This window comes from Amphibalanus amphitrite, unplaced genomic scaffold, assembly GCF_019059575.1.
Source record: "Amphibalanus amphitrite isolate SeventyFive unplaced genomic scaffold, NRLGWU_Aamphi_draft 000071F_arrow, whole genome shotgun sequence".
NCBI lineage: Eukaryota > Metazoa > Arthropoda > Thecostraca > Balanomorpha > Balanidae > Amphibalanus > Amphibalanus amphitrite.
This window is the reverse complement of record NW_024881567.1, coordinates 981,614-1,006,623: the sequence shown is the minus strand read 5'-3', so window position 1 is coordinate 1,006,623 and position 25,010 is coordinate 981,614. Positions and strand designations below refer to the sequence as shown.

Below are 25,010 nucleotides of genomic sequence, written 5' to 3'. Positions count from 1 at the left end.
GAAAATTGGACCTTTGACCTGACCTGTGACGTCATCGGTTTGACCTAGGTCAATAAAATTGGGTCACAAGGTAGTTCCCTGATAGGGCTATCCAACACCGTTTGCCGCTTGTCGCTACGTTGCGTGGTTCTCGAGATCTTAGGGGGGGGCCAAAATGGCCCCCCCCCCCAACGGGGCGCGTTGCTCGGCAGAGCCCAACGGGGCGCGGGTTAATGGAGAAGAGATGTGGTGTATGATCAGCTATCCAGCATTTTTGGCGGTATCTCTGGAAGGCACGGAAGAGCGAAGACAGAAAATCCGGAAGGGGGAGAGCGAGATGATTTCGAGATGGGAGATGAAGACCTTCTTTGGCTAGCTTGTCCGCTTTTTCATTCCCCTGTATTCCAACGTGGGACGGAATCCACAGGAGAATGACGTGTTTGTTTTCATCGGTAAAGCCAATAATCATCTTTTTTATTTTATAAACGATTTCGTTTTTTTTCCATTTTTCTGTGAGCTATTGCCTTTACCGATGAAGCTGAGTCTGTGCAGATCACAGCCTTTTCTATGTTTTTCGACGAGACATATTTGAGTGCTGAGTGAATGGCTATCAACTCAGCACTAAATATGCTATGGTCATCGTGTAGCCTACTTGTTTTGTTATGATGGTCAGATGTGACTGCGGCTGCCGTCCTCCCGTCACAAACTGAACCATCTGTATATATGTATGCATAGTCTTTATGTTCTTCTTTATGCTCATAGAAAAGTTGAATGCTTTCTTGTTTTGTGACTTTTGATTTTGCCTCTGCGTACAGGAATGCAACATTCTCTATGGCTGGCAGAAAGAAAGAAGAGATGGGTGGCCGATGAAAAATAGATGGAAAATCCAACTGGAAATCACTAAGTGTCCTTTCTATGCGATAGGCGATTATCGGGTATTTGAGTTGGGCCGTTGTGGGAGGGTCGTCCGTATATCGATTGGAGACAATGCGGTGCGAAGGCGAATAAGGGGACAAGAAAGTGCGCGCATAGAAGCGAAGGAGTTGGAGTTTACGGCGGTGAGAGAGAAGAGGAATATTACATTCTGCGTGGAGAGCCTTGATATTTGTGGTGCATTGGGCTCCTGTAACTATACGCAGGGCCTTATTTTGTATAACTTGAAGTGATTCGATCTGTTTAGAAGCTATATCATCAAATAGAAAACTGTTGTAATCCAGGATAGGACGGATTAGGGAAGTGTATAGGTTAAGGAGGGTGCTGCGATCAGCACCCCAATCCTTTCCTGCTATACACTTAAGTATGTTGAGGCGCCTAGTGCAACGCATTTTAACGTCTTCAAAGTGATGTTTAAAGGAGAGTCTACTATCTAGTGTGATGCCGAGATATTTGAACGTTTTAACGTATTTGATAGTTTGGTTCTTTACTTTAAGTTCGGTATCAAATTTAAAACGGGACTTATGGGAGAATATAAGTGCTACTGTTTTGCTGGGGGACAAGACTAGGCCCCATTTATCGCACCAGCTATTAATATCCTCCATTGCGTTTTAAACATAGGCAAAAGCCGAGTCAATGTTTCTTCGCGTTACCCAAATGGCCACATCATCGGCAAAAATAGAATGCTTAAGGCTACTAGGTGGATTTTGAAAAAGGTCGTTCATCATAATAAGGAAGAGGGTTGGGGAGAGGACACTGCCCTGAGGGAGGCCGTGATCCTGATTAAGATTGGGAGAAAATGTGTTACCGCATCGTACGTTAAATGTTCTATCTTTGAGGAAATTAGAGATATAATGGGCCATGTGGCCGCGAATACCTGTCTTATGAAGTTTGATCAGAAGGGCTTGTTTATTTACTTTATCAAAGGCGTTTTGAAAATCAATGAAAACTGCAAATGTATACATGTCATTTTGGAAGCCCTTCTGGATGTCATCAATGAGGTGGACTATATTGTCTGCCGTGGAGCGGCCAGACCTAAATCCTGTTTGATGTGGAGAGAGGAGGTAGTTACCTTCTAGACATGCCCTAATCCGTCCATTGACCATATGTTCTGTCAATTTAGCAGCGCAACTGGTTAGGGATATAGGTCTATAACTAGAGGGGGAGGAGGGTGGTTTGGAGGGTTTTAGGATGGGGACGATGGTACTGTTTCTCCAGCTCTCGGGGTACAAATTGTTTTCCCATAGATTATTAATTACTATCAAAAGGTTTTCAAGGCCGGATTCAGAAAGATTTTTGAAGAAAGGATAGGCTATCTGATCCGGCCCTACCGACGTTTCACCACATCGAGATATGGCGTGTCTAAGTTCGAACAAGTCAAAGTGCTTGTTATAATTTTCAGTATTTGCTGAGTCGAAGGAGAGGGTGTCGAGTGTTGTGTTAAAGCTGTCATGTTGTACTTGTGTGTATTGTTGAGTAGAAGATATTCGTGCGTAATGTTGGGCGAACTGTGTCGCAACTTCAAGGGGAGTGGCGTAGTGGGTGTTGTTAATGTAGAGATGAGGAATTTTGTAAGTTGTGCTGCGCCTTGTAGAAAAAAACTCTAATTAGCGACCAGATTTTAGAAAGGGGAGTAAATCTATTAAAGTTGTTAGAGAAGGAGTGCCATCCTTGTTTTGCTTTAAGTATTATTTGTGAAGCATCATATCGGGCCTTCCGGAGTGCATTTTCATGGTAATCGCAAATACATTTGTCAAAGACTCGTAAGGCACGCTTCCGCAGAGCTACAGCTCGATTGCAGTCAGCGTTCCACCAAGGGGCAGCTTTGTTTTCACGTGGGGGGTGGGTATGGGGAATATTTTGGTGAGCAGCAGCGAGAATCACGTTTAAAAAGGTGTTGATGTCAGGGAGAGGGGTGGGAGTGTGTTCATCTATATGTTTTTGAAAGGAGGCCCAATCAGCTTTCTTAAAGTTCCAACGAGGAAGAAATGTAAAATTGGCTTGTCCTGAAGGGACATTAAGTTGATAGTGAATGGGATAATGGTCGCTAAACAATGTATCATCTCCGACGTGTTGAGTGAAAAGTGTCGCGGTGTTAGTGTCTGTGAAGGCCAAGTCGATGACGGAGTGTATGACTTGACCTTGGTTGCGTCTGGTGAAAGTGGGTGTGCGGTTGTTAATGCAAATGAGATCAAGTGAATCCATTATCTTATCAATTAGTGTTCCGCGCGCGTTGTTCGTTGTTGAGCCCCAGGATCTGTGGTGGGCATTAAAATCTCCTAGTATTAGGCAGGGGTGGGGAAGCTGGACAAACAGTTGGCGGAGTTCAGAGGAGGAAAAGCGGTGGCTAGGGAAAGGTACAGGGAAAGGATGGCAAGGTCATGTTGCGGTATTTTGACTTGAGCTGCGACCGCGTTAAGCGTGGTGCGGAGCTGAATTTCGTGATGCAAGAGGTTATTAGCAATATAAAGGGCCGAGCCGCCTCGGCGGGGTTTTTCATTTACGTTATTTGTATATAAAATATATCCACGTATGTTAAAGTTGTAATTAGAGGAATCTGAGTCCAGAAAATGGGTCTCCTGAATGGCGGCTACCAACGGCTTTTTATTTAATATATAGTTCTTGAATTCGCCCCAGTGGCTCACTAGAGAGGAAGTGTTCCACTGGAGGACGAATTCATCAGATCGATGCATGTTTTATGTGTGTTGAGTGTTAAACGGATTTTTCACGAGCAGCCGCCGCTGCGGCTCTGGTCTTCATCCCCTCTGACGGGGTTGGGGACGGGGCGCGTGTCGTGGCTCGCGGATGCTGAGTGTCTGTGCTTACTTGCTGGCTCGCCGCTGGGGCGGCCTCGTCCGCCTCTAAGTCGGGGGGCGGAGAGGCCACCGGACCCACGATTGCAGAGACTGTCTCTGTGTCAGAAACGTCTGAGTCCGCCCCTGTGTCCACGATGCTGTCAGTGTCGACCCATGGCTCCCTCACCATGTTGCCGGTGCTGTTTGGAACCGATTCGTCGTCGCCGCGGTCGCACTGCGCCTGTCCCGGGGTGACAGCCGGAGGACCGGCCGACGTCTCCGTCTGCTTTCCGTCCGGGCTGAGGGGCGATTCAGTCACCCGCTCCGGCTCAGACGCGGGGGTCTCCACAGCCTCGGGCGCGCTCAGCTGTCGACGGACAGGGGCTTTCGGGGTGCGACTCTGGACCGGCGGGTTTTCGCGACTCGGTACGGTGTCGGTGAGTGAGGCTCTGCGTGGAGAGGACGAGAGCGCCGGATATTCAGAGGCACCTGACTCCGAGTAGGAACTCGGCGGGAACGGTGGAGGCGGGGGTGGTGGCGCCAGCTTGGCTCTGAGCTTATTTTTTTTGGTACTCCCATGCGGGGCAAATCCGATCCCAGGCTGGGTGCGGGCCACCACAGTGGCCGCACCTGTAGAGATCCCGGTCGCACTCATCGACCTTGTGGCCGGTTGTGCCACACTTCAGGCAGTTCAGTCGCTTTGACCTGCAGGTCGTCTGATTGTGGCCGTAGCTGCCGCACTGTCGGCAGAGGCGGGGGCTGGGCTCCCATTCCCTGACCACCAAGATTTCATATCCCGCGTATATAGCCGGTGGGCAGGTAAGGCCCAGAAAGTGGATTTTGATCCTCGGGTTTGGGGTGGGGCCACGCGAGCGGAGTCGAGTGACGAGGGTGACCCCCTGCGGCCGCAGTTCGTGTAGGAGCTCCGTCTCGTCCATGTTTTTCAGTGATGGGGCAAATACAGTGCCGGCCACCGAGTTCAGTTTGGTGGCAGGGCTGGCGGCGACTTCGTTGCCGAGGAAAGTCTGGATCGAAAGGGCCAGCGAGGCCTGAGCCTTGTTTTTAACCCGGATTAGAAGAGATCCAGATCGGACTACCTTTGCGGTGACAACCGGGCCGATTAAGGTGTCGAGTTCTCGTTTGATTCGAAACGGTGACAGGCCCTGGAGGGACCGATCAGGACTAGTCAGGATGATAAACGACTGCCCGTCAGGCACGTCATCTAGCGGCTCCCAGCCTCGAACAGGCGAGCCCGGAGAGGAATCTTCGAGGAGGGGGCGGGTCAGGGGAGGGCGGGGGCGGGAGAGGGGAGGGGCCATGTTTAGAGAATGTAGATGGTTGGAAATGCGCCGAAAAAAGCGTGCCAAACGCACGAAGAGGGTTGGAAAAAACGAGATCTCACAGGCGGCACACCCGAGAAACGAGTATGAAGGAAACTTTTGATGGAGAAAGGAGCAAATAAACAAAACAGAGACGTAAAAGTAAGGAGAGAACAGAGAACCTTACCGGTTTGATCAAATCACGATTTTCCAGGTGGGAAAATCAAAATGGCCGACACTAAACCGACGCGGACCGAGCGCGGCGCAGCACCGCCGCCGCCCCGCCAGTATTCAGTAGAAATTCACAACGATGAGTGCCAAAAAGAGAAAACCAAGAATGCTAATTTCGAGAAAGTACTGGGAACGCTAGCCACGCAACAACAACCGCTTAAGATCTAATATCTAATAAGCCTAAGAGCAAAATCGCACACGTGTCAAGCGTGGTATATGCTGCTCCTCGAAATTTAATTTAAAGATTGGCCAAGTTTGATCGGCCGCTGGGAGACAATGGTGGCGCACCCGAAAGTCTACCCATGAGCACTGACGACCCCTTTCATATGGTACAAAAGAGTGGTCGCTTTATGTCTTTAGGCCACACGTGGCACGTGGCGCCCCACCTCGAGTGACCACGTGCACTCTCAATGTAAGGCGTTTTGGCCATAACTTTGCCATTTATGGGCCAATTTCGACGAAACTTGCAACATTGATGCATTAAAATGACCTGCGCCACATACGGTGCAACGAATACAATACAATAATCTGATGTGCGCCGTTTTAGTCTCTAGTGCGTCATTTTAGCTATACAGTGGCTAAAGTTGAGGAATATTACGCGTATTTATTTCGACGAGCCGGTTTCGTCGAAACTTGCAACGGTAGTGCACAAAACTAGGCTGCGCCACATATGAAGCGAGCCATAAAATAGGCTGTTGTGCGCCATTTTTGTCTCAACTGCGCCATTAAGTGCCAAAACAGGCTAGAATTAAGGAATCTTTAATCAGTTTCATGCATTAATAAATTACTGTGAGGTACGCATATACATACATGTAACGCCTCGCGTCACTTTGGTCTTAATTGCATTGGTGTTTCGGGCGTGGGTTTTGCGCTTTTTTGCGGTGTTCGCGTTTTGCGGCGGGCGGGCGTTTTTTTGCAGTGTTTGTGCCTAGCGGCGGGCGGGCGGTTGATGCGGGTGCTTTTGCGCCCTTTTCGATGTTAGGTTTGTTTTCTGTTTGCGGCGGCCGGGCGTTCTTTTGCGGTGTTTGCGTTTGGTGGCGACCGGGCGATTTTTAGGCGTTTTCGGTTGGTGGTTAGCGTGCGTGCGATGCGGGCGGTTTATTTTTTGCGGCGTTTTTGCGTTTTTTTGCGGTTTGCGGCGGTCGGGCGATTTTTTCCGACGTTTGCGTTGGCGTTTCGGGCGTGCGTTTTGCGCGTTTTGCGGTGTTTGCGTTTTGCGGCGGGCGGGCGTTTTGTACTTTTTGTAGTGTTTGTATTTGGCGGCGGGCGATGCGGGTGGTTTTCTTTTTTTGCGTCGTTTGCGGCGTTCAATTTGTTTTCGGTTGGCGGTGGTTGGGCGCTTTTAGGCGTTTTCGGTTGGCGGTTAGCGTGCGTGCGATGCGGGCGGTTTTATTTTTTGCGGCGTTTTTGCGTTTTTTGCGGTTGGCGGCGGGCGGGCGTTTGTTTTTTTGCGACATTTGCGTTGGCGTTTCGGGCGTGCGTTTTGCGCGTTTTGCGGTGTTTGCGGTTTGCGGCGGGCGGGCGTTTTTCCACAATTCAAAGTCCCAACCTTCGGGCCGCAGCGCTACTCGAAAAGCGCTGCCCTCGAGTTTCTCTAGTTTCTGAAGAATTTTCGGGACCCATGCTCTTTTAATACTGGATCGCGTGTGCCTTACAGAAACTGAAAAGTTCTTCCTATATCAAAATATAGAAAATAATCTTTTGTTATAAAAAGGTTTTATTTTCTTTGCTGATCATTTTGGACATAAAAAATCATAAATCCATTGCAAAAAAAATGATTTCGTGAAAGTGAACTATTTCCTTTAAGCGCATGGAGTGTGCACTAAATACCCTGCATCGCTGGTTTATGCAAAATTCCTTGAAACTGAACTCCAGCAAGACGCAGCTTATAGTTTTGGGTACGCGCCAAATGTTACGAGGTGTTCCGCCTGTTACCCTTACCGTGAGCGGCAGTACCATCCACGAGAGTGATCGCGTCAAAAACTTGGGCGTGGTGATGGACCGCACGCTGTCTTACGAGTACCATATAGATCAGCTTGTCGGACGATGTACTGGTCTTCTTATAGGTCTTAGTCATGCCAGATATAGACTACCGAAAGAGACTCTCATCACTATTGTCAACGCATTGGTTCTGTCAACCGTGAGATATTGTATCAGTGTCTATGGTACTGCGGTCGCCAAAAACATGTCTCGTGTTCAAAAGGTGATTAACTTCGGTGCACGAGTTATCACGGGGCGGCGCAAGCATGACCGCGTGAGTGACGCACTTACAACTCTCACCTGGCTCCCGGCTCGTGAACTGGTCACTTACCACACTCTGTGCCTACTCAAGCGCATGTTGGTGACCGGCGCTCCTCAGGATATCGCCGAGCAGCTCTCCACAGTAGGAGAGGGGAGAGAGCGCAACACACGGCAGGACGCAGACCTCGCTCTTCCACGGATAAGATCCGAGTCCGGCCGAAGGAGATTTTTGTACCGTGCTGTGCCGGCTTTCAATGCCCTGCCTCTCGCTGTCAGGGAGCAACCACCGGGCGCTTTTAAAAGGAATGTGAAACGGCGTCTGGGCCAATTTTAGAAAGTATGCGTGCTTGTGGGCTATGTATTTTTTATGTGTGCTTGATCGCGTCACCATCCCCTTGTATTTACTTTTTCACCTCCTATGACACGAATTCAAGAATAGCCAATAGCCATGTTGTATGGATGGGTTCTTAAGTGTTCAATAAACAATCAATAAACATTTCGTTCCTGCTGAAGATAGAGCTTCGCGGCAAAGACCAACAGATTTGTGGGGAAAAGACAAATCCAATGGTACCTAATTTTCCTCATTAGGTCAATCGTTGACCTCCCAGGTCAGGTCAAACTAGAAATTGTTGCTGTTTGGGGCCACCGTTGGAATATCACGTGCTGTGCCCATCATATACCGATGGCGCTGCCCTTTGTGGTGCCAGGCCAGCTAGAACAGCTCTTTGTCACACTATCCAACTAGGTTTATGACATAAAATTGCTTTATCCATTTTCAAACGTTTCGACTTTATTCAAAGTCATCTTCAGTGTTAAGATTGACAAGTACACAATTACATGCTGACATAAATATACAAGCAGTCGATGCAGGGTATCAGTCGATGCACATCACACACTTCACAAAAACAAGACATAAAACATCATTCGTGTTGATTCGGTCGTCTTCCTACAGAACGATACTTAGTTTAACCCGCGCCCGGCTGGGGGTCCTGGATTTCCACGCCCTGCTGGGGGGGGGGTGTTTGAACACCCCCCCTTCTAACTCGGCTCCTGGGCCACGTAGCGATACGCGGAAGGCGGCGTTCGAAAGAGCGTCAAAAATAATGAGGAAATCACTTCGGTCAATTTTTTGGTCAGGTCAAAGGTCAGGTCACCAGAGGTCATTGAAGGCAAATTTTCGCCGATTTCCAGGTCGAATGTCGAAAATTTCCAAGAAGCCAACGCATAACTCGGGAACCAATAGAGCTACAGCGCCGCGGAAAAGCGCATTCGATAGCCCTATTAACGCCCTTTCTGAGTAATTTTCTCAGATTTGACCTAACGTCAACGGTTTTGCCTGCAGGGGGCAAAAACGGCAAAAATAGCCGATTTTTTCGGAAACAGTTTTTCTGCAATAACTTTTGACCCAAGCATTGTACGAGCTTACTTTTACCGGCATCGTGTTCCTCTCGTCAAGACGCATCGAACGAACTATAATTTGACCTTGAAAGGTCAACTTGAAAATTTGACCTCAGGTCAAGGTCATGACCTGACCGGAAAGGGTCATGTTGCATATCAGTCGATCCGTATCGTCGAGCTGAACACATCTAAGGCGTTTTCATCGCTCTAGCATGCCTCTATCAAAAGTTATTTGCGAAAAACTGTTAGATACCATTCGTGACCTAAGATGACCTCAGGGCATAAACAGGGGTCACAGACACCATTTTCATGTTCAGTGTGTCTTAACCACTTGTAATTCAGTGTTTGGGAGTGTTTATAATGTCTTTCGTCCAAAACAGGCGCATTTCAATTTTCTCCCATTGACTTATAATGGTGAGGTCGCAAAATTGACCTGACCTTAGGTCATCGATATCAAAATTCTGAGATATACATTTTGTACATGCTAATGCTCTTAGCAATCGCTGAAAGTTTCAAAGCGATCGGTCACTCGGTGTAGCTATGACAGACATTGAAACTTTTTATGAGGTGAGGTCACTTCGAGTGACCTGGTGACCTGACCTTGAATGACCTTGGTCTGAAATTTTCACAACATGTGTAGAATTGATGTATGATAAGGTGTACCAAAAACGGCGGCGCTCCGCGCCGCCGTTTTTGAGATATTCGCGAAAAACCACAGGGGGGGTGTTCAAACACCCCCCCCCCCAGCAGGGCGCGGGTTAAACGCAGATGATCGGTCATTGATGGTCGGTTTCGCTTCAAATATGTGTAAAGATTCTAAAATTCGTAAATTGAAGTTTGAGCGTTTTTGATCTATGATTTTGAAATCGTCTATACTGAAGGGGGTGTCACATGCCAAAGAATGATCCCGTACAGACGATGCTACTGGACTGGATAAGAGTTCGCCCGTTCTGTGTGACCTACCCTTGTGTTGACAAACTCTGCTGTGGAGCCTAACATAGGTAGAACCTATGTAAGATCCTTCACACGAAGGACAACTGAACTTATAAACTACAGCAGATCGACACATTTTAGGGATAGAGTCCTTGAACTTGAACAGAGATCCAATAGTGAAGTTGTTTCTGAGAATGAATCGCGGGCTTAGATATGGGTAGTACTTTTGTAGGAGAGCGCTTATTTCATTTTTGAGCTTAATTGAGCGTTTTCCGAAAAACGGCAAAGTGAAAAAGCTTTCGAGTTTTTCAACCTGTGGTTGATTTGTGATAGTAATGAACCTTCTGTTGAGAAACTTGGCAATGGCGGCATCTACCAACGACCTTGGGTAACCGTTATCCAAGAAAAAACCTTTCAGGGATCTTAGCTCTAGCTCTATTCAGCCAGACTGACAGCGTCAGTGGCATCCCTCGGAAACTATTCCGCTCAATGTTAGATTTGTCAGTAACCAACTCGTTTTTCCTTTTCAACGGACAGTTGTACCAACAACTTGACGGCGTAGGGATGGGCCTACCACTTGGCCCTACCTTTGCCAACATTTTATGCTTTCATGAGAAGAAGTGGCTTACTACCTGCCCTTCTGAATTTCGTCCTGTCCTGTATAGGAGGTATGTTGATGATTGTTTTCTGGTCTTTCGACACGTCACTCATGAAGAAAAGTTTTTATCCTTCCTTAACGAGCAGCATCCAAAGATTAAGTTCACCAAAGAAGTAGAGTCCGACCAAACGCTACCCTTTTTGGATGTCAAGATAAAACGTATTGGCTCTTCTATTGAGACTTCCGTTTTCCACAAGCCTACCTTTACCGGACTAGGATTGAGCTTCTTTAGTTTCGTCACATTTTCCATCAAGTGGGCAGTCATCCATTCATTTATTTATCGCGCCTACCGTTTATGCTCGAGCTACAAGCTCTTCGATCTAGAGCTAAGATCCCTGAAAGGTTTTTTCTTGGATAACGGTTACCCAAGGTCGTTGGTAGATGCCGCCATTGCCAAGTTTCTCAACAGAAGGTTCATTACTATCACAAATCAACCACAGGTTGAAAAACTCGAAAGCTTTTTCACTTTGCCGTTTTTTGGAAAACGCTCAATTAAGCTCAAAAATGAAATAAGCGCTCTCCTACAACAGTACTATCCATATCTAAGCCCGCGATTCATTCTCAGAAACAACTTCACTATTGGATCTCTGTTCAAGTTCAAGGACTCTATCCCTAAAATGTGTCGATCTGCTGTAGTTTATAAGTTCAGTTGTCCTTCGTGTGAAGGATCTTGCATAGGTTCTACCTATGTTAGGCTCCACAGCAGAGTTTGTCAACACAAGGGTAGGTCACACAGAACGGGCGAACTCTTATCCAGTCCAGTAGCATCGTCTGTACGGGATCATTCTTTGGCATGTGACACCCCCTTCAGTATAGACGATTTCAAAATCATAGATCAAAAACGCTCAAACTTCAGTTTACGAATTTTAGAATCTTTACACATATTTGAAGCGAAACCGACCATCAATGACCGATCATCTGCGTTTAAACTAAGTATCGTTCTGTAGGAAGACGACCGAATCAACACGAATGATGTTTTGTCTTGTTTTTGTGAAGTGTGTGATGTGCATCGACTGATACCCTGCATCGACTGCTTGTATATTTATGTCAGCATGTAATTGTGTACTTGTCAATCTTAACACTGAAGATGACTTTGAATAAAGTCGAAACGTTTGAAAATGGATAAAGCAATTTTATGTCATATTATCAGATTTCTATTGATCCTGAAACCAACTAGGTTTTTACCGGCTGTGGTCATTTCAGGCCATGCTAGGTCAAGGTCAATGATATGTGTTTGTATGTCTGTCATCTGTGTGTGTCTGTGTGTATACTGATGTGTGCACCGATTGGTTTGTGGTTTGTGTGTCCCTATTACATGATTTCATGATCCGAGAAGCTTTTACCCAAAATGCAGTCGAAAAACTTCATGAAAAGTAAATTCAGCAAGCCTAAAATGCAATGTTTTTAGATGACCTAGGTTGACCTTGACCGTGACCCTGACATCTGCACATCGTCGAACAACATGTTCCATGATAGGTGGGAGGTAAGACTAGCAAAAACATACCGAAATCAATGTGTCAAAAGCTCACAAGAACCATAGCTAACGCAAGATATTGAGTTTTGGTCATGTGGGTCGTGACATGACTTGAAAACAAGGTCATATCTCCGAAGTCAAAAACAACAGAAACTTGAAATTTTAAGTGGACGCTGAGAAAGGATAGCGGAGCAGCTATACGAAACATCAGGCTTCTAGCTTTACAAATGTTCAGTGCAGAATAGAAAATATACCTGGGGGGTGTGGGTGTGGCAGCCTCCCCCCATGTGCGGGCGAGGGTGGCACCCCCCCCCCCCCAAGGAGACGGGGGCGTCACAGGAAGACCCAATTCAGGGTGGTCCTGCATTTCAACCGTCTCCACTGTCCAAGCTCAGTCCCACGCACAAGGGGGAAAAGCTCAAATTATTGAGCGCTCAAAATATTGAGCGTGTGACGTCAGAGGCTCCCATAGGCGTAATGCTGAGGGCTAAAAAAATTGAGCCGTTTCAGGAACACGTTTTGCAAAAGCAACTCGCAACACCTAGGGAAAAATGGCAACACCCTAGGAGAATCACTACTGATGCAAAACAGATTAGGCTTTCATATTTTTCACTGCTCAAGCTTCAATGATTGGGGGAACACCAATTTATACGTCGAAATCTTACGGCGTACCAGGATGACTTAAAAACAGGCCAATATTTATGTGGAAATAAAAGTTATTTTTTGTCCATTCACGTTTTTTACTAGGGTTCTGTTGGAAAGAGCATTTTTCATACTACCCAAAATGATTGCGATTCAATTTCACATTACCCATATCGGAGAATATTTTTCATTTGGCGGCGCCGTTTGTTTATTTCGTCGCGACGTCTCCGGTCGCGTGGTTGTCGTCGTCCTTATGTTGAGGGTAAGTTTTTATCGTTTTAGTTGTACTTAGATGTTAAAAGGTACACTGAAAAGTTTGAATATGCTGTGATTTTAAATTTGGAAACACGTAAACGTCAATCAATTCACGTTTTCCTCGATTTGCGTGCAGATAAGTAACTGTCGACGAAAGTGGCGCCATCCGATATGATGTTTTGAAGGAAGGAGACACAACATATTTACGTGAAAATTTTTGTTTTTTAGTGGTCTAAGTGCTTCAAAGAGGCTGTGAATGTTTTCTTCACACAATTTTTCATTAGTTATGATGAGGTAAAAGGTAGTTTCAGTCTTAACTTTCATATAATTGACATTAAAACATATGATAGTCCACTGCAGTGGCGTATCCAGGATCTTGAAAAGGGGGAGGCCAAACCTGCTCAAGGGGCCCCACCCTTACCTGAGGGGCCCCAGAGGTAGAATACTTAACCCACGCACAGGTGCGGTTCTTTGCCACTTTCGCCATGTGAGGGAGCCTTTTTAGGCACACTTGGCAATCTAAAAACTCTGAAGGCTCATTCTGGCCTCTGAAAGCCTCTCTTCGGCAACAGAGTGAACGACTGGCCTCAGCCGGCCCCATAATGGCATCAGGAGACCCATACTATTGCTGACCTGCCAGGGCCCCACGCTGGCTCTTGGGAGCCTTTGAGTCAGTCTGATGACCCTATGCCGCTCTCGAAACCACGCCGGTCGCTAGAAGCCCATGCTGCCCTCTGAGGGTTCCGCGCCGGCTTCTAAGGGTCAAGCTCCTACCTCAAGGAACTCAAACATGCATAAGATCTGAAGAATGGCTGCTGAGGCCCTCGAAGTGGCTCTAATGGCCCGACGCCAGCCTATGAAGGCCCCGTGCTGGCTTCTGAGGGCCCAGCACCAGCGTCTGAAGTCAGATGACAGCTGGCCCCACGCTGGCCTCAGAGGGTTCACACTGGTCACAGAGGGCCTCACACTGGCCTCAGAGGGCTCCACATTGACTTCAGAGGGCCCCAAGCTGGTCTCAGTGGCCAGTGGGCCTCAAACTGACTTCAGAAGGCCCCACGCCGCTGGGCTTAGAAGACCCCAAACTGGACATAGACAGCCCTACACTGAACATGAGGGTCCCACACTGGCCTTAGAAGGCCCCACAATGGACTTAGAGAGCCCCACGCTGACCTTAGAGGGCTCCACGGCTGGCCTTAGAGGGCTGCGCGCTGGCTCCTTAGGGTTCCACGCCAGCGTCAAAGGGTCCCACCCACGCCCAAGTCTAAGCTTCTCGAGGACCGCCGAAGCGGCCTCTGAGTGCCCCCACGCTAGCCTCTGGGGCTCGGCCTCAGCTTCTGAGGGCCCTGAGACGGCCTATGAGGGCCCTACGCCGGCCTCTGAGGGCCATCAAATGGTAAAATTAAGATAGTTTGACGTAGTTGACTTTATTTAATGACTTAATGACGTAATGACTTTATTTAAGTTTGGGCCAGTACTTCGGATAAGGCCCTGAAGGTCGTTTCTCTTGGGACACCCAAGCATGCACGTACCCAGGATTTCGCCCAGGAGGGGTCAACCTGCTCTCGAAGGGGCCCCGGGTTACCTGGGGGCCACTGACGACCCAGGCAGGGACGTATCCAGAACATTTCGATGGGGGGGATTGGGCACAGTGGGTCCGGTCCCCCTTGCGGACGGGTCCCCTCTGTCTGTCTGTCTCACTGTCTGCCTGTCTGTCTGTCTGTCTAAGCCCTGAGAAAATGTGGAGAATTGGCAGATAAAGTATCATTTTGCCTGAGCAATGTGCTTAAAATGCACGGTCTTTTATGAAGAAGCGAAGCGAGCGAGCCCGTCAGAGTCGCCGGTGTTGGTCCCTCAGATTTGTCTGCGGAAGGCCGTCAGATGTGCTGGTGTGGGGTCCACACAGGCGCCGGTTGTGGGGCCTTAGGGCTTAGAGACGCTGGTAGGGGCCGTCATAGGCATGTATGGGGCCCTGAAAGTTACTAGTGGCCCTTCATAGGGTGGCAAGGGAACCTCAGATGCCGGTAAGAGGCCCTCAGAGTCGCTAGTAAGTGACCGTTAGATGCGCTGGTATAGGGCCCTCGCAGGCGCTGGTGAGCGGGCCTTCAGAGCCGCCGATGTAGGCCGTTAAGAGGCGCTGGTGTGGGTCCCTTAGAAGTGGCGGTGAGGGCCCTCCCAGGCGCCATTCTGAGGGCCCTCAGAAACACTGGTGTGGGCCGTGGGGGCATAACAAACATGTGTGGGGCCCTTACAGCTGATCTCTCATTAGCCTTCAAGGACCCTCAGAGACCGGCAAGGTCCTTCAGAACCTGGGGTGGGGCCCTTCTGGAGATAAGTGTGGCTACATAAGAGCCCATGACGTGTCCTCAAAAGCCCCGTGGTGTCCTTTCACTCCTTTCCAGTTGAAGCGTGACCAGCGCGGACCCTCTGATGTCAATTGGCACCGTAGGGCCCCTCGGGCCCGAGGTGACCCTAAACCATATAACGGACACGTGTCCCCTCGCCCCCTGGCTATGCCATTGAATCCAAGTGATCAGGGGCCCTTTAGGTAATCAGGGGCCTCTCAGGTGACTGCAGGGGCTTTTCAATTGACCAGGGGCCCACCAGGTTACTGTAACCAGGGGACCCTCTGATAATCAGGGGCCGGTTATACCAGGGGCTCCTCGGGCAACTAAGGGCCTTCATGTGACTGCAGGAGGTACTCCCGGGTAAACATGGCCCCTCAGGTGACCAGGGCTTCTTCAAATGACTGGCCAGGGGCCATCCAGGGGTCAGTGGCCCATGCGTAACTAGGGGCCCCTCAGATAACCAGGGGCCCCTCAGGTAACCAGAGGCCCCTCGGGTAACCAGGGGCCCCTCAGGTAACCAGGGGCTCTCGTAACCAGGGGTCCCTTACCAGGAGTCATTCAGATAACCAGGGGTCCCTCAGGTAACCAGGGGTCCCGTGACCACGGCCCCTCAGGTAACCAGGGCCCCTCAGATAAACAGGGGCCCCTCGGATAGCCAGGGGTCCCTTAGACAACCAGGAACCTCTCAGACAACCAGGGGCCCCTCAGATAACCAGGGGCCCCTCAGGTAACTAGGGGCTCGTCAGATAACCATGGACTCCTCAGGTGACCAAGGGGACCCTCAGGTAACCAGGGGCCCCTCAGATAGCCAGGGGCTCTCAGGTAGTTAGGGGCCCTCTGTGTTCGTCACTGTGATAAATATCGCTCTTTGATATTAGTTTTTCTTCCGAGTAAAAGACGTTCTGTCTGGTACTGGAATTAAGACAGGGAGACCCAAAACGCCTTCGTCACGCTGGTCCCCCCGAGTTATCCTTGGACCTCAGGGGCCCCCGAGGCCCCCTTGGGTACGTCACTGCACTCAAGTGACCCAAAGGGCCCACTTGCATGTCTGATCCCAAAGGGGGAGGCCATGGCCTCTTGGCCTCCCCCCTGGATACGCCACTGGTCCACTGCTATCAGTGATTGAGTACCTTGATATTTGGCATTTCTTATTAATTTGAATGTATTCTCTATCCATATGTCCTGATAGTAAGTGACAATACTCTGCCAATATGTTTCCATGGTTTTCACATTCATTTTCCAGTCCTTTACATAACATCACAATTTATAATCAACAAAACTCAACTCCTTCATTACTTCACAACACTGACAGCATGACAGACTGACAGTCAACTATTGTGTGGGTGAATGCTGAAACAGGATAGCCACTTTTCTGACTGGCTCGCTCATATGAAATAAGATAAAAATGATCCTTTATATCATTTCCATCTGGAGGATCGGAGTCAACGGAAAAGGAAGGCCACTTTCAAGCCTCAAGGTCTAGGCCGCGAGACGCCAGTCGGCAGTCACCACCAAATTTATAATAGATTAATTCATAATTATACTTTGAGACCCTTAGGTCACTGGATCAGCATCACATTTTGAGTTTCAATATAGTAAATGTTTTTATTTGTATGATGTGAAATATTTTCCTGAATCAGAATTTAATCATCCCTAGGTACCTACCTGGTAGAGGTTTTGGATTTAATGCTCATTGTTGGTGTGCAGTCAGGATTTTTTGATAGGTCCAGATAGGGAATCCTGAGCAATTTTATAGTAAAGTGGTCTCCTTATAATCACCACACATTTTATCAAAAGCATTTGCAGAATTCATTCAATGAAGAATTTTATCAATGTTGCACCCATTTCTTAGACGACCTAGGCTGCATCTTTTTTTAGTTCCTGTTGTATGACATATTTTCCGTTTTGTTCCACTGCATAAAGAAAAAATCGTTTGAGATCACCAAACAGCTTTTCTTTTTCTGGCAGGTCTGCACAACCAAGCGGTCGCTGGCGAGGACGTCGGCCGTCTCTGTGGGTAAGGTCATCTGCTCAGCCTTTGTGGAGATCAGCAAGACGTCACTAAGATGAAGACTTCGCTGGAGCAGAAGCCGCTGACCCGTGTCCGATCGGGCAGGTCATGCTCGACGGCACGAGCCACAACTCGAACGACTCGGTGACATCAACAACATGGTGGAGCAGGTGAATGAGTTTGGCGACGTGTTGTGCGACTGCAAGAAGGGTTGTCTGCGTGTTCTGGCCGGCGGAGCGGCGACGCTGCGCAGTCTGTGCTGGCGGTGAGCAGCTGGCCGTGGTGACCGCGCGCGCCCACATGCGCCGACAACCTGTGCGGCTTCGACGGCCCGGGACAGCCCGATGCCGCCCACTATGCGACGCCGACCGCGCACTGTCCGCACGGCCACATGGAGGTGTGCCCGCGCCTTTTGCCCGCACGCCGCTACCTCGCAGCTGGTCTGCAACCACGCCGTCGCCGCCTGTAGCCCGATAAAAAACGGCTGTCTGATAATGCCGCGTGTTCTTTGTGATGTTGCTACTGTGATCGTTGCTACTGCTGGTCTGAGACTCGATGTTTCCATTCGTCTTTTACATGTTAAGGATTTGATAATGATAAGCTTAGTCCGAGCTTAGGTCGTTTATATCATTTGTTATATGGCATATTTTGGATCAAAGCAGTACGACACTGCCTCCTGCTTTTGTGATGTATGCTGGCAAGACGCAGGTTCCGGTCGCAGGTCACCCGGACCCGGTTCCAACGTGGTCGGGCTGGCATGCGATAATGTGATGTTGTTTTGCTCGTCTCTGTGTTCCACACTTGATGATATTTGTGAATCTAACCCACATGTACAGTATTTTTGTTTGTTTGCGGCCGATGGCCTTGTAAGTTGTAACCGTGGCAATACAGTTTTTCCTGCTATAATTCTCCAATATTCAAGGGTGGGTGGATGTCTCTGTATTCACGTATTCCCTTCTCGCAGTACAGTCAGAGAATATCAATTACAGTATTCATACGGATTATTCAAGCCTTGTATAATTATTTGAGGTGTGCCGAATCCGAAAGACCGATAAAACTACTAGCGGAAAATGTGACATGATGCCATGGGTTTGTGAAAAGTTAAGGTACCACGTAGCATTCAACTTCCTGCATTTCTGTTTCAACTCAGTTTAACGTATTTCAACGAACATAACATCAAAAATGGCAGCCAGTACCGGCTTCACCTGTCACGGAGAACGCTCAAAAAATTGAGTGTAGATGCTGGCCGGCACTCAATTTTTTGAGCGCCAGCTGACTGTCGTCTGTCGTGGCGCTCAATTTATTGAGTATCGCGGTCCCGAACGACAAGTGGCGCTCAAAGATTTGAGCGTCTTTAAGGCATTTTCTTTCCAAAAACACCGATATAAATTATCACGGTGAGTGTTCGAGAAGAAACCTTGTTGCTCTCTCTTGCCATTGATACCTTATTTGGATACGATATTTGCCGTAGTGTGACGCTAAAGGCATTGTAAAATACCATCGTTTCGCCTATTCCTTCATAATGGGGCCCGCTCAATTTTTTGAGCGCTCAATTTTTTGAGCTTTTCCCCCTTGTGCGTGGGACTGAGCTGGTCATGGAGAAAGCAGCTGGCCACTCACCGGCCACTGGCAGGTAGGCGTGCTCGCCGGCGTGCTGTCGGAGGGCGGCCACGGCCAGCTCCGGGATCGGGAACGGCGACTGGCCAAAGGCAAAGTGCGCGATCTGTCGGCCGCACCTTTGCAGATGCTTCACCTGAAATATACATATCGTCACATTACCATATTGAGTGCCGAAGGGTGAAGCTATGTAGGATTTGTGGCTGTTTTGATAACGTGCGCTGCAACCGCATTCTTTTGAGGTCCCGTGTGGGACCCCAACACATTAATTTGAGGTAATTTTGATGCCTCTATAGTGGAGAGCCTCCAGGCATAGAAGAGTGTGGAGTAAATTGGGGTAAATTGACCAGTGGGGTATATTGGTTGCCCCACGTATAAACTGAGAAAATGTTACCCTATTACGGGTGTCAGACACTGTTAAAGATGCTATGTAATTCTTTAACCCGCGCCCTGCTGGAAGGGGGGGGGGGGTTGAACACCCCCTCCCTGCGGTATATTTTGCGAATATATCAAAAACGACGCGCCGCCGTTTTTGGCATACCTTATCATATACCTTTTCTACATATGCTGTTAAAATTTCAGATCCAGGTCACTTAACCCTCGCCCGTATTGGTGTTTTTCCAGCCGCGAACGTATAAGGGGGGGGGGGGGGGTCCGTTGGACCCCCCGTTGCCGTTTCGCCCCTGATCGAGCTAGAGCTTCGCGGAAAAAACGAGCGTGTTGCCCGTGACGAGAGAAAGCCGATGGTACCCAATTTTAAGGTCCTATGTCATTGGTTGACCTTGCAGGTCAGGTCAATGACCCCAAAGGCGGGAAAATCGGGACCTGTTAGAACGTCGTGAAGTGTGGCTGCTATGGGGTTTTTCGGGGTGCTGATCACGAATATCATGTTAGTTTTGATCACAGATGATGTCTTCATGTATTTAGGCCAGGTCGGGTCAGGTCAGGTCAGGTCAACCAGTAAGGGTATTCGTAGTAGGTGGCAACCGCCTCTGACAGCTTCGTAACATGTTACGAAGGCACCAAAACTACTTCGTAAATGTTCATATGGTTGCTAAATTCGAATTCAGCTTCAAAAACTGGCCTAGAAAGATGTAAAACTTGAAAAAGTGAACCGAGGTCATCAAAGGTCAATGACCTGACCTGACCTTCAGGTGACCTTGACACCCACCCTAATGCATGGGGGCAACATCATATCACATGTTTGAACGCTTGAAACCACGACAAGACTGCAAACGCGCGGCTAATGCGCGCCGACATACGCCGAATCGCGATTCCAGCCAAACATGGTCTCGAAAAGTAGGTCACAGGTCAAAGGTCATTTGGGTCAGGGTCATGAAATTTTCAGGGTAGGTGTGAAATTGATGAACGCAAGGGTATTGAAAGTTTCGTCGCGATCGGCCGCTTTTTACGCGAGTTATTCGCGAAAAACCATGGGGGGGGTCCGTTCGACCCCCCCCCCTATACGGGCGAGGGTTAACCCTCACCCGCGTATGGGGGGGTGCCACCCTCAGGTTGTTTTTCTGCTCTGCACTCAACATGTTTAGAGCTAAAAGCCTGATTTTTCGTACAGCTGCTCCTCTATCCTTTCTTGACGTCCACTAAAAATTTCAAGTTTCTGTGGTTTATGGTTTCGGAGATATGACCCTGTTTTTCAGGTCATGTCATGACCCCAATGACCAATTCTCAACATCTTGCGTTGGCTATGGGCCTTGTGAGCTTTTGACACAGATACAGATACAGATACAGATAGTTTATTCGGAACCTCCATGCAATGGGTGATATAGCTTCCACGTCATATACATAATAAAAAAGTGCATACATCTAAAATACAGTAAAAACCTGCTAACAAGTGGTGAATAAGACTAAAATACTTTTCTTAAAACAAAAACCACACATACACACACAATAGTGCTACTATCTATGATTGGACATAAAAATAAAATATGTTTACCTACAGTCTCTCATTCGGGGGCTGTTCATTCCATTCTCGCGTCGCTCGATACACGAAGCTTCGTCGGGCAAGCTCAGTGCGCACTCTGGGCAGCTGCAGCTGGCCGTCAGCCGTTGCGCGGGTGTGGCGGGAGGACACATCGGAGCGCAGGACGACTCGCTCGCGTAACACCTCGCGGACGCACAGGGGGCGGCGATCAAATGACGCAGTGTGGCGATGTCACGCTCTGTAATCATCTCATCCACCTTGCACCACCCCAGTTCCCGCAGCGCAGGCGTGACATGATCACGGCGGCCCAGACCAGCGACAATGCAAACACCGATGTTTATCGTTTTTTGAATACGCTGCTTTTGGCTGGCGGTACAGCTGCCCCAGACGGTCAAACAGCAACGCAGGTGCGGTAAGACAATGGCCTCAGTTAAAAGACGCCTGGTGCACCTCGGTAATTTGCGCCGCGCCCTAGCCAATCCCACCAGTACACAGTAGCAACGCCTCACTACCGTGCTGATGTGGTCTACGCAATCCAGGTGCGAGTCAATGGTGACACCCAGCACCTTGACGCTGCCAACCGGTGAAACGTTGTCATTGCCAAATGATACTGAGATGTTTTCATCCAAATTCTGACGCCGTGACTTGAGTGTGACCATTTCGGTTTTTGCTGGGTTTATTTTAAGACGGTTCTGAGTGAACCATGTAAAGGCCTGGCTACACTATGCGTTTTCTTCGTGCGTTTTTTGCGTGTTTGCGTGTTTTGCGTGATATCGTTCTAGAAAAAAGAAGGATATTACGTTTTTGTGATGTTTTTCACCTTAAATTTTAGTTACATAAGAGTTATATTAGCTTTTGTATATAACCAAAGTAAAAATTATATAGTTTATAACTTTTTTCCTAGAACGATATTACGCAAAACACGCAAACCTGCAAAAACGCACGCAGAAAACGCATAGTGTAGCCAGGCCTTAAGTGCTACAGAAAGGGTGTTTTCTATGCGAGATTTTAGAGCCTGAATATTGGTTGGTTGGTCGTAGTGATGTCAATTACAGAAAATCGGAATACCGATACCAAACCAACTACCAACCAAAACCACGGGAAAATACCGAAACCAAACCGACTTGGGAAAATGAGGGAACTACCAACTTTTTACCGATTTCTTAGCCTCTTATACCTTAGTGAGGGCTTATGATACCAACACAATACCAAACACATTACGATTGAAATACTAAATACCAAGTTGGTACCGGTTTGGTATCGGTATACCAAAAAGTTGGTATCCGATTGACATCTTTAGTTGGTCGGCATCGAGGAACTGGGTGTCGTCTGCGTACATTATGAGTTTTCCGCAGGCCCATGTCACTCCACTTTTGATGACATCATAAGGGGGCCTCAGGACAATAATGGCGCGGTGCGCCACAATCGCTTTAAAGGGAGATTATGAGCTTTCTTTTTTCTTAAATAAAAATTACTCGACATCTATACTATTTCTACTGTAGTTTCTATAAAATATGAAAATTTCCTAGCACATTTTCGTATGTGAAAAAGGTTTTTATTTTTGCAAAAAAGAAGCAGTACTTGCAGTACTTGTAACACCCACCGAAATGCGTTGTCCTTCTCTATAAAAAAGTCGCAGTATATGGCGCTTTTGTTTCAAACAGCGACGCTTGGGTTTTTGTTTATGTTATCGCCTTGTCGTTGCTTGGTTGTAAGGATTCTAATTTGAATTAGAGTCAATTCGATTTAGAATTAATTAGATTCTAATTCGGGGGTACATAGTGCCTACTCTTCTTTGTTTCCAAGTATTATTTTGCGCCACAAATGAACGGCATGCGCCAGAATCGCAGCCAAATCTTGCGATTGCGACTACGAAATTCATTATTTTGGCCTCAGAGCCTGAAGCGAAAAATACAAGCATATTTATTTCAAAAAGACTTCAGGTTTGTCGAACGGTGTTATGATAATTTTGATAACAGTACTGCATAAGTTTTTCAGTGATGCCGCAAAAGTGTTGTATCTATCTTCTTTTATTGTGCAGTCGGCGGGACCGATTCAAAATTGAGTCGTTGCTACTAAAATAGCAGCATATGGCGACAGATGATGAACAGGAAAAATAGTTGCGTAAATTTAGACATAAACCACCCCCAAACCATGAATATCTTTTGAAGGCACTATAGACGACCATTAACTAACTAGATGTGATGAAGATCAAATGTAATGAATACGCTCATTTTACAAAATTACATGCAAGTACCAAAAAGTGATGTAAGTACTTATTCAACGGTCATTTTCAGCGCTCCCCGCTAACGTGACTTCAAGTTGAGATATTTGCGGCAAGGTACCGAATTGAGCAAAATGGTTTTAATTTACATTATAACTTGTTGTGTTTTGTCAGAAAATGGTCCTAACTCAGATTTTGTGGAAAAAGGTCATAATCTCCCTTTAAAGCTACTTGCCAACAGTTGCCATTTTTGAAAATATTATTTTGAAATAAAGTTACAAGTAATAAAAATATTGTAATAAAGTTGTTGATTAAATCGATACCATTTCTAAAGACTTACTGAAAAATGATTTATTCATAGTAAAAATATAAGCTCGATGCGTTTTTACGTTGCTTTCCTGCAACTGCAGGGGATTTTTAAATCGTGTATATCTTCAAAACCGGCCATTTCTTAGCATATTGCTGCTCTTTTTTATCGCTAGAAAATTAGTTGGACTTTCCAATGACATCAACGGTTGAGCGATATGTTAACAGTGTCACCAACAATTTTCAAATGAAATTAGTCGTTTTTACGTTGTAAAGGAATGGAGCACCCCTTGCGAGCATCAGGGGTGACATCACTCAGGATCTGTCTCTGATTGGTCGGCGGGAGAGTGACTGTACCTCAGGCACGTATCCAGGATTTCGCTCAGGGGGGGCGACAGCCGAGAAGGGCCCGGAGGTCAGCCAAAAGGGGCCCCACAGCGACTGCCTATCCTGGCGTGTAAAAATTCGAGAATGTCGAAAAAACAGCAAATTTACGATAGAATTTGGCATTGTAAATGAAAATGCATTGTCTTGCGTTTCTCGACCTTGATAACATGTTTGCAGTTAGCTTCCGTTGAAGTTCGTTTTTGCAGTTCACTTCCGTTGAAGTTCGTTAACCCGCGCCCGGCCGGGGGGGGGGGGGCTGTTTGAACACCTCCTCCTTGCGGTTTTGCGTGGATATAAAAAAGAGGGATGAATCTTATCTACAGATATGAAAATTTTACACCCAGGTCGCTCAAGGTCAGGTCACCAGACCACGTCAAGTGACCTCACCTCAGAAAAGGTTAGAATGCTCTCCATAGCAACACCGACTGAACGATCGGCTTGAAACTTTTAGCGATTGATAAGAGTAACAGTACCTATGTATAAAATGATTATCTCGAAATTTGCATACCGGTGGTGACATAAGGTCAAGTCAATTTTTGCGCCCTCTCCATTAGGTTTTATAAATGGGAGAAAATCGAAAGGTGCCTCTTTTAGGCAAACGTCATCCTAGGCACCCTCAATCACTTCACCTGGTTACATAAAAAATGACAACCTAAATCGGAAATTTGTACCCGTGACCCCTCCTTATGTCTATGGGGTCATCTCAGGTCACGAAACGTCTCCACAGCTTTTGACAATAGCATTTGTTAGAGACACGCTAGAGCGTTGAAAACACCTTAGATGTGTTCAGGCCTTATCGACGATACGGTTTGACGAATGTGCAACATGACCTTTCAGGTCAGGTCACCTTGAATTTAGTTCACATTTTCTAAATGACCTGATAAGGTCATATTATATGTAGTTCATTCGACGCGTCTCGACGAGAGTAACACGATGCTGACAAAAGAAATGTCGTGCCTTTTCCTGAGTCGAAAATTGTTAAAGAAAAAAAGTGTTTCATAAAAACGACTATTTTAAAAGTTTTTTCTCTCAAGAGGCTAAACCGTTAACCCGAGCACCGACGGGGGGGCTGTTATCCGCCCCCCCCCCCTTGAGGTTATGCGGGAAAACCGCGGCGCGTAGCGCCGCGAAATTTGGCATGACTATTTTCTCATTAATTTTACACATGGTGTGCAAGTTTGAACCTCCTAACTTTTAAGGTCAGATCACCAGGTTACTTCGAATGACCCAACCTCAAATCACTTTTTTGCAACTTTGTCACGTCGTGTCAGAGCTACAGTAGATAACGGAGTATGATTCGATGCGGATTGACGAGAGGAT

The 25,010-nt window shown here is 47.4% G+C and overlaps 1 protein-coding gene across 1 annotated transcript in view; it reads right to left on the bottom strand.

Moving 5' to 3' along the window:
* Positions 1 to 25,010, bottom strand: part of LOC122379094 (aspartate aminotransferase-like) — a 250,586-nt gene that overhangs the window by 177,988 nt on the left and 47,588 nt on the right. The window contains exon 2 of the mRNA XM_043361024.1: positions 18,835 to 18,967. Coding sequence (XP_043216959.1) covers positions 18,835 to 18,967 — 133 coding nt within the window. The remainder of the gene's footprint in view (positions 1 to 18,834; positions 18,968 to 25,010) is intronic.